The 16,973-nt window shown below is 43.0% G+C and overlaps 1 protein-coding gene across 3 annotated transcripts in view; it reads left to right on the forward strand.

The window, feature by feature from the left end:
- LOC110522553 (sodium/potassium/calcium exchanger 4) overlaps positions 1-16,973 on the forward strand; it is a 45,837-nt gene that overhangs the window by 8,902 nt on the left and 19,962 nt on the right. For all 3 annotated transcript variants that reach the window (XM_036976162.2, XM_090233188.1, XM_036976163.2), the window contains exons 3-6: positions 11,236-11,312; positions 12,340-12,414; positions 12,784-12,868; positions 13,359-13,462. In XM_036976162.2, the coding sequence (XP_036832057.1) occupies positions 11,236-11,312; positions 12,340-12,414; positions 12,784-12,868; positions 13,359-13,462 (341 nt within the window). The remainder of the gene's footprint in view (positions 1-11,235; positions 11,313-12,339; positions 12,415-12,783; positions 12,869-13,358; positions 13,463-16,973) is intronic.

A 16,973-nucleotide genomic window follows, 5' to 3' on the forward strand; every position in this document is an offset into this window, starting at 1 on the left:
ACCTGTAGTTCTGCTCTAAATAGTTCTGCTGGAACTGTAGTTCTGCTGGAACTGTAGTTCTGCTGGAACTGTATCTCTGCCTAATTTGACAGCATATAATAATTCTGAGTGAAAGCATTTCTGTTTTATTGCAAAACTTGAGTGTTTTATTAGTCCCTACAGGGGGAAGTGAACCAAATTGGCGCGTGAACAACTTGCTTTTGAATTGTACTTTGTTACAGGCACTTTGCAAGGTTAAATCATAAGAGGAATACATTGACTTATTCCAGTAGCATAATTAATAAGCTTATGGTGTATTCGAACAGAACGCTAAAAAGCTAAGTGAAACTGAACCATAAAGCAAAGGTTTTAGTATAGCCTTGTTTGTAGTATGTAATAATCCCTGGGGGGATTTTGATTACATTGGTTTTAGATACTCCATCACACTAATCTGCAGGAGAGAGGTGGAGGTGTGTGTGTGTACATGTTGCATGATTTGGCAGGGGTGATATGGGAAGGTGAGTCACACTGCCCACAGCTGAAACATCATGACACTGGCAGCCTTGAAACTGCAGTGTGTCTGTGAGGGAGAGAGGGCTGGAGAAAGTGCGGTACATTAAAGGCTGTAGTGTTGGGAAAATTGATTAAACGGGCGATGGTTGGGCAGATGTGGAGCGAGTGGGTGACCCGTTAGAAACGGTAGCCTGCCGGTTGTTGCAGCCCGCCCTGCTCTCCAGCCCGCCCTGCTTGCCATCTTTCAGTGGCGAGTCAAGCAGGTTAATCAACTCTGGGGAAACACCAGAAGGAAGCATTTTAAAAGGGGAATTAAGCAGGGGATTATGCTGCTGCAGCTTCCGCATATTGGAACATGACCTTCCTTCCGCTTTCTTGCTCGCATGCCAACAGGAAGAGCTATACAGGGCCCTGTTCATTTGGCACCAAACGGATGAAAGTGGACTGAAATTGGTCCAACAAGAAACGGGCATTTCTGTTTTCCATTGCAATATGTTTTTAAAACGTTGCAGGCACTAAATGAACAGAACCCAGTAGAATGGGTGAGTGACTGTCCTGTGCTGCTCAGGACCCAGTAGAATGGGTGAGTGACTGTCCTGTGCTGCTCAGGACCCAGTAGATTGGGTGAGTGACTGTCCTGTGCTGCCCCGGACCCAGTATAATGGGTGAGTGACTGTCCTGTGCTGCCCCGGACCCAGTAGAATGGGTGAGTGACTGTCCTGTGCTGCTCGGGACCCAGTAGAATGGGTGAGTGACTGTCCTGTGCTGCCCCGGACCCAGTAGAATGGGTGAGTGACTGTCCTGTGCTGCATGCAGCAGCTTCTCTCGTTCATGTCTATATGTTCATATCTATCTTGTCCAACACGCCCACATCAGACTCCCATTGATTCCTGTATTTGTATTCAAGTCTCCTTCTCGCTCACCATTGAGAGGTTTGACTCAACACTTTTGTATATTATTCATGAGTGTATGGTATTTACATCAATTAGCTGTTTAGAGCAATGCAGCAATTTTATAATTCAGCCATGCATTGATTTGGCCACTAAGTACATTCTGAATAGGACCCACTGCTATAAGCGTTTGTTGCATGTCCATGGAGTGATCCTTTAGGGGGACTTGTTTTACCTATCACCCCATTACACAGATGAATATATACATTCCACAGCGGTTACCCCCTTTAGGTAATTGAAGCAGCAATCTACTGGTCCAACAAGTCTGCTTCCCCTCCCACGTCTACAACTAGCCTGCCCCGTCACTCTGCTGCCCCGTCACTCTGCTGCCCCGTCACTCTGCTGCCCCGTCACTCTGCGGCCCCGTCACTCTGCGGCCCCGTCACTCTGCGGCCCCGTCACTCTGCGGCCCCGTCACTCTGCGGCCCCGTCACTCTGCGGCCCCGTCACTCTGCGGCCCCGTCACTCTGCGGCCCCGTCACTCTGCGGCCCCGTCTACTACACTGACATATGATGTCTGAAGGGACTTGTGTGTCGTCAATCTACTGGAGCAGAAGGTGTATGTGTATGTGTGTGTGTCAATGACATTTCTGTGTGTCTCTGTATGTGCACATCAAGGGTGTGTGCTGTTGTGGAGTGGGTTTACCCAGCCATGTGACGGGGAGGCACAGCTTGGACTGGTACGTCAACCGCCACATGCCAACAGTGGGATTTGCAGTGTTGACATGGTTTCTAGGTGCCACGGCAACATGCTCAGATGTTCAGCCTGACCCTGACCAGCTCCCCAGAGCAGACGGTATGATGTGGGCCTCCATTGATGATGTCACATAATTCTTGTGTACCTAAGACATCATTGGCAGGCATAACGAATGACAATCTGGTCATGCAAATTAGTAATTATCTACAAATAATGAATTACGATTCGTTACTTGCAACTTTCATCATTTACATTTTCCAGTTGAATATTATGTTTTGCAGTACGTATTTCAGAAAATAGTCAACACCCTCTTGACCAATCAGAATGTAATATTCTGTCATGCTATGGTATGATTTTTAGTAATGGCATTTCTTGTGGGGGAACCTTATTGATCTGGTTTAGTCCTTGGCAGAATGGTATCAGAACTGGCTAGTGTGATGAGTGGTTGGTCTGTCCTGATTATGGGTCCAGGACAACAGATAGACGAACCCCTATACTGAGCCCTGTTATGTAAGGCCTCAGCAGACATCTGTCAGTCAGATTACAGACTAAATGCATTAAATTACAGCATAGTTAATGTGTTCTGTTTGATTATGGCTGATAAGTGAATGGACTTTTTGAAAGGTGCACCTAGGGCTTTTGCTGTGACCGTATTAACGCCACACCGGTGGTCATGAAGTCAGTCAAATTCCACGTGACCGTTTAGTTACGGTAATTAGGCTTCTTCAAGCTCTGATGTTGCTGATGGTCATTAGTAGCCTACCAAACTTGCTAACTGCCTGGTACTCAGCACTCTATTGTCCCTCTAATCACTCTGACATCAATGCAAATGTACTTGAACATCTAATCAAACACTTAATGAAAGCCCATGCATGAGCTCATGTTGCCCAACATTTCTGTAGGCTATGCAATTGTAGGAGAACAGAGTGATGGCCTCTATTAAAAAAATGAGGATCCCATCAGCTTTCTATAGGCTTACTATTTATTTATCAACTTTTCTAATATCTAGGCTATACTCCTGTTGTAAAGAGAAGCAATGTGCTATCTGGCTGGCATGAAAATAAATGCATGAAAATGGTCCATTATAAAACCAAACTAATTTCACATCTTATTTAATAAACTCAGCAAAAAAAGAAACACCCCTTTTTCAGGACCCTGTCTTTTCAAGGATAATTCGTAAAAAATCTAAATAACTTCACAGATCTTCACTGTAAAGGGTTTAAACACTGTTTCCCATGCTTGTTCAATGAACCATGAACAAATAATGAACATGCACCTGTAGAACGGTCGTTAATTACCTACCCTCTGTAAGCTGTTAGTGTCTTAAGGTCACAGTTAGGACACTAAAGAGGCCTATGTTTTCATATCTACTGACTGAAAAACACCAAAAGAAAGATGCCCAGGGTCCCTGCTCATCTGTGTGAACGTGCCTTAGGCATGCTGCAAGGAGGCATGAGGACTGCAGATGTGGCCAGGGCAATAAATTACAATGTCCGTACTGTGAGACGCCTAAGACAGCGCTACAGGGAGACAGGATTGACAGCTGATTGTCCTCGCAGTGGCAGACCACGTGTAACAACACCTGCACAGGATCGGTAGATCCGAACATCACACTTGCGGGACAGGTAAAAAGTGCTCTTCACTGACGAGTTGCAGTTTTGTCTCACCAGGGGTGATGGTCGGATTTGCGTTTATCATTGAAGGAACGAGCATAACCCCGAGGCCTGTACTCTGGAGGGGGGTTGATTTGAGGTGGAGGTTCCGTCATGGTTTGAGGCGGTGTGTCACAGCATCATCGGACTGAGCTTGTTGTCATTGCAGGCAATCTCAACGTTGTGCGTTACAGGGAAGACATCCTCCTCCCTCATGTGGTACCCTTCCTGCAGGCTCATCCTGACACGACCCTCCAGCATGACAATGCCAGCAGCCGTACTGCTCGTTCTGTGTGTGATTTCCTGCAAGACAGGAATGTAATTGTTCTGCCATGACCAGCGACGAGCCCAGATCTCAATCCAATTGAGCACGCCGGGGACCTGTTGGATTGGAGGGTGAGGGCTAGGGCCATTCCCCCCTGAAATGTCCAGGAACTTGCAGGTGCCTTGGTGGAAGTGTGGGTATCATTTCACAGCAAGAACTGGCAAATTTGGTGCAGTCCTTGAGGAGGAGATGCACTGCAGTACTTAATGCAGCTGATATGTGGCCAGATACTGAGGTACTTTTGATTTTGACCCCCTCCCCCCTTTGTTCAGGGACACATTATTTAATTTCTGTTAGTCACATGTCTGTAGAACTTGTTCAGTTAGTCTGTTGTTGAATCTTATGTTCATACAAATATTTACATGTTAAATTTGCTGAAAATAAATGCAGTTGACTGAGGACCTTTTTCTTTTTATGCTGAATTTCTATGTAAAGACAAGATTAACCCTCCTGCTGTGTTCTGGTCAAAATTGACTGATTTTGGTTTTCTCTCTGAAAAATGTAGCTCATTTAATCTGATTGTCATATAAGGTTCCATGACTTTGTCCACACAGGGCATCTGAACACACAAAATACATTTAGATGATTTTCATTACATTTTGCGTGTTTTATATACCTTTTGTTCACCTGTGATCTTACCAGTCATTGACCGGTCATTAGAAACGAATGGGTGAGACTACAATTAGTGTAGAAAATTGAGTTCAGGCATATGCCCATTCATCAGATGGACACTCTTCCTCTCCCAGGCCCCCACATACATGTGTGTTTGAGCACACACACCTCACTCCCCTTTTTGGCTTCCATGACAACCCCCTTTCCCCAATAGAATCTTTCCACCACGGGAACCACACCTGTTGGCATTCTCACAAACAATCGCAACATTGTTTCAATAATATATAGAACTTCTCTCGCTTCTCTGGTATATAATGCTATTTTGAGGCCTTGTTCACAATCCATTCTGTGGCAGCACAATGACCAAATGATATACTGTATGTGAGGCTCGTGATCATATCTTTGATCATGACACTGGTGAGGAGAGAGTCCTTGTTAAACTTTGACACAAAGTAGTCTGTGATAAGTAGCACAATATGTTTCATCTGAGTATTTGTTATAGTCAAAATAATCCATACAGTAATGCTTTTTTAAACTCAAAAACGAGTTGAGGCCTATGAATAGCAAATATAAGTTCAAACTTGTAATGTTCACAATAACTTAAATTGATAAAAAGATCTAACACCACATTAGGTGATAATATATGTATTATGGATTTTATAATCAGCTAAAACGGGGCGTTAATTTTGGACCAGGTACACAGAATTAATCAACATGAAACGAACACAACAGGAGGGTTAAATCAAAAGTCTGATGGGTGACAATATTAGCCAATCACTTGTGAATTATATATTTTCACTGACTTTTTAAAATCTTAGTCGCCTATATGTTTTGATAAGGTTTGTATCACAACGAAAGTGGCCAAATAACTTCTTAAAATTAAGCACATTCATCTACGTACTTTACAAAGATTGTAGAGCCCAACATAAGCAGCACGTTTCAATTTTGGGGAAGATCATTTTCGCCATGAAAATGCACCTTTTGTAGTAAAAGCATTACATGCATATTTGCATTTAAGGTCACTTTTGATAATGGTGTTTTCCCGGTAATGGAATATTTGCTTATAGCGTACTGCCATGTGATCATTGCTGTGCTTATGTGATTAAATAGCCTATTAATTAATTTGGGATATATCGTATCCCACAACTGTCCCAGACTATGTTTGGAATATTTATTTCTCACAAAAAAAATAGGTCAACTTTTGTACTATGGGGGACCTTCAATTATGCACCTCGGAATTGGATAATAATGCACGCAGTTGTATCCCCGATGTATCAGGATTCGCTTGTAGCCTGTGAGAAAGACCCAATCACGTGATGGAGAGCCATGTGAGGTGCTTCCCAGCGCGCAGTTCTCGGGGAGAAGTGCACAACGCAGCACTCCGGGTCACGGACACAATGGCCACTGGTCACAAAAGTCATGGATTTTTTTAGGGTACATTATGGCCACACAAAGGGGATGCCGCCGGGAAATTCAAGCCATTGCTTGTCAAATTGTGAATTAAATACATTTAAAAAATCATCATTAGAGTCGCGTCATGCTGACTTACAATGTATTAAAAATCAAAACATATAGCCCAACGTTTGTAGAACAACTAAAGTTACATTAACTCATTTAAGCATCTAGGAGTACCTATCTCTATGTTAAGTCCTCAACACAGAATAGCCGCATATGCGCGCTCCCGCAAATCCTTTAGAGAAAATATCCTTTCTATTCAATTCAGTTTTGTTCAATTGTATTCTTAATACTATAAAATAATGCCATGGAATTTTAAGCAAATCTTGTCTGCTAAATGAACTAGTGTATCCCACAGCCATTTGGCATAGCCAGATCAGGACCTAACATAAGGACAACTCAGAGCATGTTATTCTGTTCTTCTGAAATAGACTAGTGTATCCCACAGCCATATGACATAGCCAGATCAGGACCTAACATAAGGACAACTCAGAGCATGTTATTCTGTTCTTCTGAAATAGACTACATTTTCTTCATATCATGTTGCTTTAGACCTGTCTAAAATAATGGATTTATTATGACGGTGTAGACTATTACATGGATTTATTAGACTTTTTTTTTTAAATGTAGATGTTCCAAAGGTCTGAATCAGTGGCTGTGTGGAAGCCAGAAGATGCTAAATTAGTTTGTTCATTAACGTTCAATTACCGTGAGACCGACATTCATTTGCATGACAATCACCAGCTGATGCAATTTTGTGACTGCCACAGCCCTAGGTGCACCCGGATAAGAACATAAAATGCATGCGTTACATTTGGCAGAGATGGCAGACCATATCCATGTACTACACACACACACACACAGCCTATTCAGTCATGTTGATGTACCAATACATATGGAGATGTGCATGTCAAGTCCAAGCTTAACAAATGTATTTAGTGTGTGAGAGAGAGACGTGGCGAGGAGAGCACTAGAGCTACTTATGATCACAGGCCTAATGTCCAGACAGTTGTGGCCTATAGGATCTGGTATGTGGCAGGAGATGATTGGATAAGAATCTCATTGACCAACCAGTGGTTCGCACTAGCAGGGCAAAGGCTTGTGCTGGTAAACCCTCCAACAGAGCTCTGGACTTAGATTACTCCTGGGGCGGTGGTGTGTGTGTGGGTGTGGAGGAGACGGATAAACAAAAGTGTTGCCAGCATTTTCTTGCATAAGCAGCCGCCACTCGTCAGGTGTCCAAACAGAAAATCCAGTGATGTATTAATAGACGTTTCTCTCTGCCTTCCCACTTAGACTTCCCAATGAAACAATCCCAAACAAATTCAACAACAATGTGACAAAGGAGGTTATTCTGCTGTTGTCCTTTTCACAAGGTCCATTGAGCACACTATGTATTTACGTGGTACAAAATGTAGCTTGTTAATGTCACACATTAGTGCCGGTTTACACTAACTGCCGTTGTGGAAAACAATATCGATAGAATGTACATTTTGTAGACCGACTAAAATACTACTTGGGCATTTAAAAAGGTCATCGGTGGAAATAAAATAATTTTTAACATTGTATTTTGGCTGAGTCAGATGGCTCAGCTCAAGTGACGTAAAGCTGCGGTGACAGCATTCACTGCTACTATCGTTGACACAGAATCTAATATGATAGAAGTTAACATATTATTTAAGGGCACCAAACTATTTTAACCTTGCATGTGTGCAATATGTCACTCAGACTTTATCTTAGCCTACTACTTTGTACGTTGTTTTGTCATAGCTAAAGGTATTCTAGTTGAAATTGATTCACATTGGCATGCTTTTAGTATGACTTTGTGGATTAGGGTCCTGTACACTGAAGTTGTACAACTGATGTGCAACACATTTGGCACAAGAGATGTGATTCATAACAGAAAGGAGAGTTTTTCTAAACAATAATAAATGCCGACTTTATGGAAACTCTCCGTTGGATCACAACCATTGTGTCGGGCCAAGGTGTATCACTGCATGTGATTTTGAAGTTACATTATGGCAGTGCATTAATGTATGGTGTGCCACTTCATTCATATGAAAGTGGTGCCGTGTCCATTTTACACATTTAGCTGGTACACAGATATACCTCTTATGCATGGGTAGGAAGGGTGGTGAGAGCCTGCGTATCAATTTGTGCTTACCATGTTCAGGAATGTTGATTTGATATATAAAAAAATATCCACCAAGAACATTATTTCAAAGTTGACTCGGGTTGAAACGGAATGATACATAGCCTACTCCAAAGACATATCCCCCAAAAGGGTTCCCACACACTGTTTCACACTGACCAGCTGCAACAACCTGCGGCACACAGCAGCGGGTTGTCAGTGCAATTGCCGTCACCTCTGGATCCCACTTGTGTGCCGCCTTTTTTTTGAAGGGTGACTCTGCATTTCGAAAAATAAATCGGCAACCCCGCCACTGATTTGGTGAACAGCTGAGGGATGGGACTGGATTAATGTAACCCCTCTCAAACTCACAGACAGAGCTATGGAGGCAAGGACTGACCATCCATGATATCAACATCAAAGTTTTAACCATGCTTTAATGCTATAGTGTTTGTTTACAATTACGTTTGTAAACAAAAGTAAAACAAGTTTTATTATTCAACAATCAAAGCATATATATTAATTTTAAAAATGGATGTAGAAACCGCAGATTGCCAATGTTTAAACATCAACACTGTCGGAGCAACTATATATCGATGCATGATGACTTTGTTCCAATTAATAGCGAGACATTTGGCAGAAAGCGAGCATATAGATAGGCCAAGGTTATGTGAGGGTGTTAATCTAGCTAGTCTATATGATGCTATTCTTGGGCCAGGTTTGAGACGCGTCATTTAATCAAGCAGCACGCTCACGCCTAAGGGCTGCTCCCCTTTCTGTCTGCTGTAGCAGTAGCCTAGCGCTCCCCGCCTATCCCCGTGTGGCAAAGGGCTGTTGAAGCATGTTCGTGTCCGGACTGACCTCCGCAGGGAAGGACACGGGCAAACCCTGCGCAAACGGTGTCCGGTTCAATGTTTACAACGCGGTGAGCGAGAGGCGACCCCCTCCGTCCGCTCAACTGTGCGCTAGCTCCCGGTCGCGTCCTCTAAGTACTCTTTTGCTATCGTACCTATTTATACCACGCGCACAGCCAGATCTGATTGCATCGTGGCACCAAGGGATTGTGCCATTAACTGCAAAGAGGGAGAGATGGTGATGGCTGGTAGAGCCATTCAATTATTGATTGACTCACAGAACACCTCAGTCGGTATTGGAAGACATAACGGGCAAACGTGGACTGTACAGAGAGCGGGTTAAAGCCACTCTAGGGGAAACGTATGTTATTTACTTGGATGGCAGCTCTATTTGATTCCTCTAAGCTTTGTAGTCGTCATTGCCAAATGAGTCAAGTTAATGATGCCTATGGTATTTCCCGAATTGGGCTATTAATGTTATTGTTGTGTTACATAATGCCACTCGAGTACAAAACCTCCTCGTGCGCAGCTGTCGTTTTAATTTATTGCACCTGTGATCTCCAGAACAGTAGTCTACACGAAGCTTTCGCCACAATGACTGCCTTCATAAATACAATAGGCAAAATCTAGTCAATGGTTTATTTTTTCCGCACTGAATTTCACATATTGCCTTTGTTGACTATGTTACATGCAGCATCCGACCTTGGGAGGACTCAGATATTTCTCTGTGGGGACTTTGTCACGTGGCAAAGTACCGACACTGCGCTAATATAAACAATTCATGCTGCTAGCGGAGATTAAGCACCATGGACAGCGACCAACGGGAATCCCCGATCTGACATTTAAACGCTCTCTTTCCTCGTCCCTACCTGCATGTCTACTGGGGAAGGGATGTCATAGGCCACTGTAATAGCATATGATATCCCTTGGAAGAGTTGGGCCAAGGAGGATTTAGAACTTGGGTTAGTGAATCAGTCATGAGCGCCATCTAATGTATATAGACGGTGTATTGCACTAGGTGTGTGACAGGTGCACTGGTATAGGATCTCGGGTGATCATGGCCATTTCATGAGTCTATATGCCGCAGAAGATCAAATGTAGGTTATTGGTGGGTACTTAGTATGAAACTGTGCTTAGTACTTCTGCTGGTTTTTGAACCGTAATGCATGATTGTTTGCATGACTATTGTATCAAGGCATGTGCAAATGCAGGAGAGCTGATCTACACGTAGCCTATGGGGGCTTTTGGACAATCTAGAATCATATAACTTCATGGTCTGGTATCCTGATTGCCTGTGACATTATTCTACACGATGGAAGTAATGGGAAGAGAAGGTACATGCAGGTGGGAGTATATCTGACTTCTGGTGGATACAACATCATTCTTACTCCAGACACTAGCTGGGTCCCATGGAGGGCCAGTCTGTTGCTCACTGCTGTGGCCAGATTCTCAGCAGAGTGACCACGTTTTTGGGCAGTACAGGGATCAGTAGAGTCAGGGGTCAACCTGTGTTCTGGCCAGGTTTAAAGGGCTTCTGGCCAGGTTTAGAGGTGGTGAATGAGCCTTGTGTCTGTGTCGACACCTAGCTTCCTTGCACTCTATCAGGTCCGTGTTCAGTAGGGCACACTGTAAAGAAAGCTCTTTAAAATGTTTGCAATGAAAAACAAGGGTTTCATATTGGACAAGTTCAGGTAGTGTATATGTGGTTGTAAACTGTTTCTCCCTACTGAACACACAAACCAGTTCATGCCCTATGAGAACGACCTCATTGTCATTATTTTAGGTGATGAGGATGGGTCCATTGGTGACATAATGCAAACAGAAATTAAGTCGTGTTTCGGAGTTGACATGTATTTGTACACGCATTGTATCTTTACAAACTTCTGTCAATCACGTCACCACAGAAATTAAGTAATGTGTTTCGGAGTTGACTGGAACATTTTCAAAGTCTTTACAAACCTCTTGGTCAGTGCTGCCACCACGTCACAAGGTGACCTCGTCCTTGGAGTTTGGACATCTGGCACATCAGTCACATTACTGACATGCGGTGATGTTTTCTCTCCTCAGCGATCAAGGAGTTCCCTGAGGACCTTTTCACCAACAACGAGCGCAAGAGTGGGGCCGTCCTGCTGCACATAGTGGCGGTAAGGCAGCTCTTTGAATGCATCTAGTACTAATTATGATGCTTTCATCACTGGTCCAGTCCAAAATCAACCGCTAATTATTCGCTGGTCCTACAGTGCCCCCTGTGGCTGGGCTGGAGCACAGCACCCTCTGGACCCAGTGTCTGTCTTGATCTATAATTTATATATCTATCACGTCAGCTGTACTGAAATAGAATGGTTTTTTTTTTTCTCGCACTCCCACAATGCTAAGGAACAATTGCCTGCTCACATCTTTGTGCTGTCTTGCCAACTGCTGTGGTTATTTGGCATGAAAATGATCACAATAGTTGGCTATACAGCACGAATAGATCTGGGACCAGGCTAGGTGGATATTGTGCAGTATGCACTGCAGTTAATGTCTAAGCAATATACAAACAATTTTCAACGTGATTGTAGCCATCTGATCTGAGATTGATATCATTCTACTAGGTGGTAGTAGTAGTTCCATCTTCAGATATGTTAGGTAGAATGTTCCCCACATTTATTACCTTAGGTATGTAATCCTAGATGTTTCTAATCCTCTCAGATCTACGTCATACTTAGCAGCTATGTGTTAGGTAGAATGTTCCCCACATTTATTACCTTAGGTATGTAATCCTAGATGTTTCTAATCCTCTCAGATCTACGTCATACTTAGCAGCTATTTGTTAGGTAGAATGTTCCCCACATTTATTACCTTAGGTATGTAATCCTAGATGTTTCTAATCCTCTCAGATCTACGTCATACCTAGCAGCTATTTGTTAGGTAGAATGTTCCCCACATTTATTACCTTAGGTATGTAATCCTAGTTGTTTCTAATCCTCTCAGATCTACGTCATACCTAGCAGCTATGTGTTAGGGCTCCATTTTGGGATTGGTTGATAGTGCTCTCTAGGTCCTTCCTTCCTTCCTTCCTTCCTTCCTTGATCTGCCAAGTTCCCTATCAGTTAAGCCAATTTCTGTTGAGTTAATGTTTGATGCGTATGCTCGCACACACACCATGACTTCTCTCCCGTCTCTCCACAGGCCCTCTATATGTTCCTGGCCCTGGCTATAATCTGTGACGACTACTTTGTGACATCGCTGGAGAAGATCTGTGAGGTGAGGGACAGTTTCCCCCCACCCTTGTTAGGAACACAATCTGGTGAAAGTGGTCAGAGATATTAGGCCTTATGTTCTTAACACAGGTAAGTTTTCTGCTAACATAGTAGCTAGGTTGGCACTTTATTTCTCGAGTAAAACTTTCACTAATCAATATTCTTTGAGAACTGAATCAAATGTTCCTAATGAAGTACTTCTCTATTCTATGATTGATTTGCGTGTGAAGATACATGAAGTGCCACATTTTAAATGCAAAGCTTTTTGGAAGCTCACCTTGAGTAAGCTGTCTGGTCTCCTCTCTGGTCTCCTCTCTGGTCTCCTCTCTGGTCTCCTCTCTGGTCTCCTCTCTCGTCTCTTTCTGTCCGTCAGAAACTAGACCTAAGTGAGGATGTTGCCGGAGCCACTTTTATGGCAGCTGGGAGTTCTGCTCCAGAGCTGTTTGCCTCTGTCATTGGTAAGATATGACACACACACACCAACACATCATCTCTGATACCCAGAAGTAAAATCTTGTGTATTTGCGTCAGATGCTGGATAATGTTTTGTGGAGAGATGTATGGGATAAAATACTAACCACACTAGAGAAGTCTCCACCCCCCCCCCCCCCTCCTCCCCTAAACGTAAACTTTCAGACAAAGCATGAACCAAATGTCCCCTCCCCATTCTGAAATGTGAAAGATGTCAACTCCTGGGGAAACTGTGAATTGTCCAAATGATCAGTGTCTAAAAAAAAATCTGCGTACCGGAAAAAAGTGACTTAATCATCACATCCCACAGTCTTCTGACAGACACTACGTGTGTCTGTTCACCAGATTTAACGCGCACACACACACACACACACACCAATATATCCAAATATAAAAAATACACACACACACACACACACACTCTCCCAGATGGCTGTTGTCAGGGCTGATTGTGGATGGCTCCCTCCCTCTGTGCAGGTGTCTTCATCACCCACGGTGACGTGGGGGTTGGGACAATCGTTGGCTCAGCCGTCTTTAATATCCTGTGCATCATCGGTGTGTGCGGAATCTTTGCCGGACAGGTGTGTGTGTGTGTGCAGGTCTCGTTTAGTGCAGCATTTGCGTTTAGATCACTTATGGGCTGAGAAGTAAATGGGAAGATTGAGTTCCCCTAAGGGGAACCATGTCCAGATGACTGTTGATGTTTGTCTTGGAAAGCATATTTCTGGGCCTGTGTTCAGAAAGAGCAGGAGTGCTGATCTAGGATCAGTTTAGCCTCTTTTAGATGATAATGAATAGGATTACAGAGCCTTCAGAAAGTATTCAGACCCATTAAAACAAAATCATCAGCAATCTGCACACAATACTCCATAATGACAAAGTGAAAACAGATTTATTTTGACATTTTTGCAAATGTATTAAAAATAAACAAATACCTTATTTATGTACAGTTGAAGTCGGAAGTTTACATACACCTTTGCCAAATACATTTAAACTCAGTTTTTCACAATTCCTGACATTTAATCGTAGTAAAAAATTCCCTGTGATTAGTTAGGATCATCACTTTATTTTAAGAATGTAAAATGTCAGAATAATAGTAGAGTAATTTAGTTCACCTTTTAATTTCTTTCATCACATTCCCAATTAGTATTTGGTAGCAGTGCCTTTTACATTGTTTAACTTGGGTTAAATGTTTTGAGTAGCCTTCCATTCCTCCTGACAGAGCTGGTGTAACTGTCAGGTTTGAAGGCCTCTTTGCTCACACATGCTTTTTCAGTTCTGCCCACACATTTTCTGTAGGATTGAGGTCAGGGCTTTGTGATGGCCACTCCAATACCTTGACTTTGTTGTCCTTAAGCCATTTTGCCACAACTTTGGAAGTATGCTTGGGTTCATTGTCCATTTGGAAGACCCATTTGCGACCAAGCTTTAACTTCCTGACTGATGTCTTGAGATGTTGCTTCAATATATCCACAATTTTACTTCCTCATGATGCCATCTATTTTGTGAAGTGCCCCAGTCTCTCCTGCAGCAAAGCACCCCCACAACATGATGCTGCCACCCCCGTGCTTCACAGTTGGGATTGTATTCTTCGGCTAGCAAGCCTCCCCCTTTTCCTTCAAACATAACGATGGTCATTATGGCCAAACAGTTTTATTTTTGTTTCATCAGACCAGAGGACAATTCTCCAAAAAGTACGATCTTTGTCCCCATGTGCAGTTGCAAACTGTAGTAGAGGTCGACCGACTATGATTTTAACGCCTATACCGATTATTGGAGGACCAAAAAAAGCCAATGCCGATTTAATAACTAAATATTTTTTTTTATATATATATATTTTTTTATTTATTTTATTTATTTATTTGAAATAATGACAATTACAACAATACTGAATGAACACTTATTGTAACTTAATATAATACATCAATAAAATCAATTAGCCTCAAATAAATAATGCAAAAACAAAGTGTTGAAGAAAGTAAAAGTGCAATATGTGCCATGAATAAAAGCTAACATTTAAGTTCCTTGCTCAGAACATGAGAATATATGAAAGCTGGTGGTTCCTTTTAACATGAGTCTTCAATATTCCAAGATAAGAAGTTTTAGGTTGAAGTTATTATAGGACTATTTCTCTCTCTAACATTTGTATTTCATTAACCTTTGACTATTGGATGTTCTTATAGGCACTTTAGTATTGCCAGTAACAGTATAGCTTCCGTCCCTCTCCTCGCTCCCTCCTGGGTGTAACGGATGTGAAATGGCTAGCTAGTTAGTGGTGTTCGCGCTAAATAGCGTTTCAATTGGTGACGTCACTTGCTCTGAGACCTTGAAGTAGTAGTTCCCCTTGCAGAGCCATGGCTTTTGTGGAGCGATGGGTAACGATGCTTCGAGGGTGACTGTTGATGTGTGCAGAGGGTCCCTGGTTCGCGCCCGGGTATGGGCGAGGGGACGGTCTAAAGTTATACTGTTACATGGACCAGGAACACCAGGAACACAATGACAACAGCCACCCTCGAAGCAGCGTTACCCATCGCTCCACAAAAGCCGCGGCCCTTGCAGAGCAAGGGGAACAACCACTCCAAGTCTCGGCGCGAGTGACGTTTAAAACGCTATCAGCGCGCACCCCGCTAACTAGCTAGCCATTTCATATCGGTTGCACCAGCCTAATCTCGGGAGTTGATAGGCTTGAAGTAATAAACTTGAAGTCATAAACAGCTGCTGGAAAACGCACAAGTGCTGTTTGAATGCTTGGTGCCTACCATCGCTCAGTATGACTGCTCTATCAAATCATAGACTTAGTTATAACATGATAACACACAGAAATACGAGCCTTAGGTCATTAATATGGTCGAATCCGGAAACTATCATCTCAAAAACAAGACATTTATTCTTTCAGTGTAATTTGTATTTTATCTAACGGGTGGCATCCATAAGTCTAAATATTCCTGTTACATTGCACAACCTTCAATGTTATGTCATAATTACGTAAAATTCTGGCAAATTAGGCTGCCCAAACTGTTGCATATACACTGATTCTGCGTGCAATGAACGCAAGAGAAGTGGCACAATTTCACCTGGTTAATATTGTCTGCTGGCCTCCCGGGTGGGGCAGTGGTTACTGCAGCGCCAGCTGTGTCGTAACCGGCCGCGACCGGGAGGTCCGTGGGGCGACGCACAATTGGCCTAGCGTCGTCCGGGTTAGGGAGGGATTGCCTTGTCTCATCGCGCACCAGCGACTCCTGTGGCGGGCAGTGCGCGCTAGCCACTAGTGATTGATTAGATTTTTTTATAAGAAGTTTAGCTAGCAACTTGGCTTCTTACTGCATTCGCGTAACAGGCAGGCTCTTCGTGGAGTGCAATGAGAGCAGTTGAGAGGTTGAGAGGTGGTTAGAGCGTTGGACTAGTTAAATGTAAGGTTGCAAGATTGAATCCCCCGAGCTGACAAGGTAAAAATCTGTCATTCTGCCCCTGAATGAGGCACTGTTCCCCAGTAGGCCGTCATTGAAAATAAGAATGTGTTCTTAATTGACTTGCCTAGTTAAATAAAGATTAAATAAAGGTGTAAATAACATTTGGGGCCAAATCGGTGTCCAAAAATACCAATTTCCGATTGTTATGAAATGGGCCATTCCGATTAATCGGTCGACCTCTAAACTGTAGTCTGGCTTTTTATGGTGGTTTTGGAGCAGTGGCTTCTTCCTTGCTGAGCGGCCTTTCAGGTTCTGTCGATATAGGACTCGTTTTTACTGTGGATATAGATACTTGTACCTGTTTCCTCCAGCATCTTCACAAGGTCCTTTGCTGTTGTTCTGGGATTGATTTCAACTTTTTGCACCAAAGTACGTTCATCTCTAGGAGAAAGAACGCGTCTCCTTCCTGAGCGGTATGACAGCTGCGTGGTCCCATGGTGTTTATACTTGCGTACTATTGTTTGTACAGATGAACGTGGTACCTTCAAGTGTTTGGAAATTGCTCCCAAGGATGAACCCCACTTGTGGAGGTCTACTATTTTTTTCTGAGGTTTTGGCTGATAAAACAAAAACTATTAATTTCAAGCAAAAAGGCACTGATTTGAAGGTAGGCCTTGAAATA

The sequence above is a fragment of the Oncorhynchus mykiss genome, chromosome 4 (assembly GCF_057628025.1).
Source record: "Oncorhynchus mykiss isolate SJ-2025 chromosome 4, ASM5762802v1, whole genome shotgun sequence".
NCBI classification, from domain to species: Eukaryota; Metazoa; Chordata; class Actinopteri; order Salmoniformes; family Salmonidae; genus Oncorhynchus; species Oncorhynchus mykiss.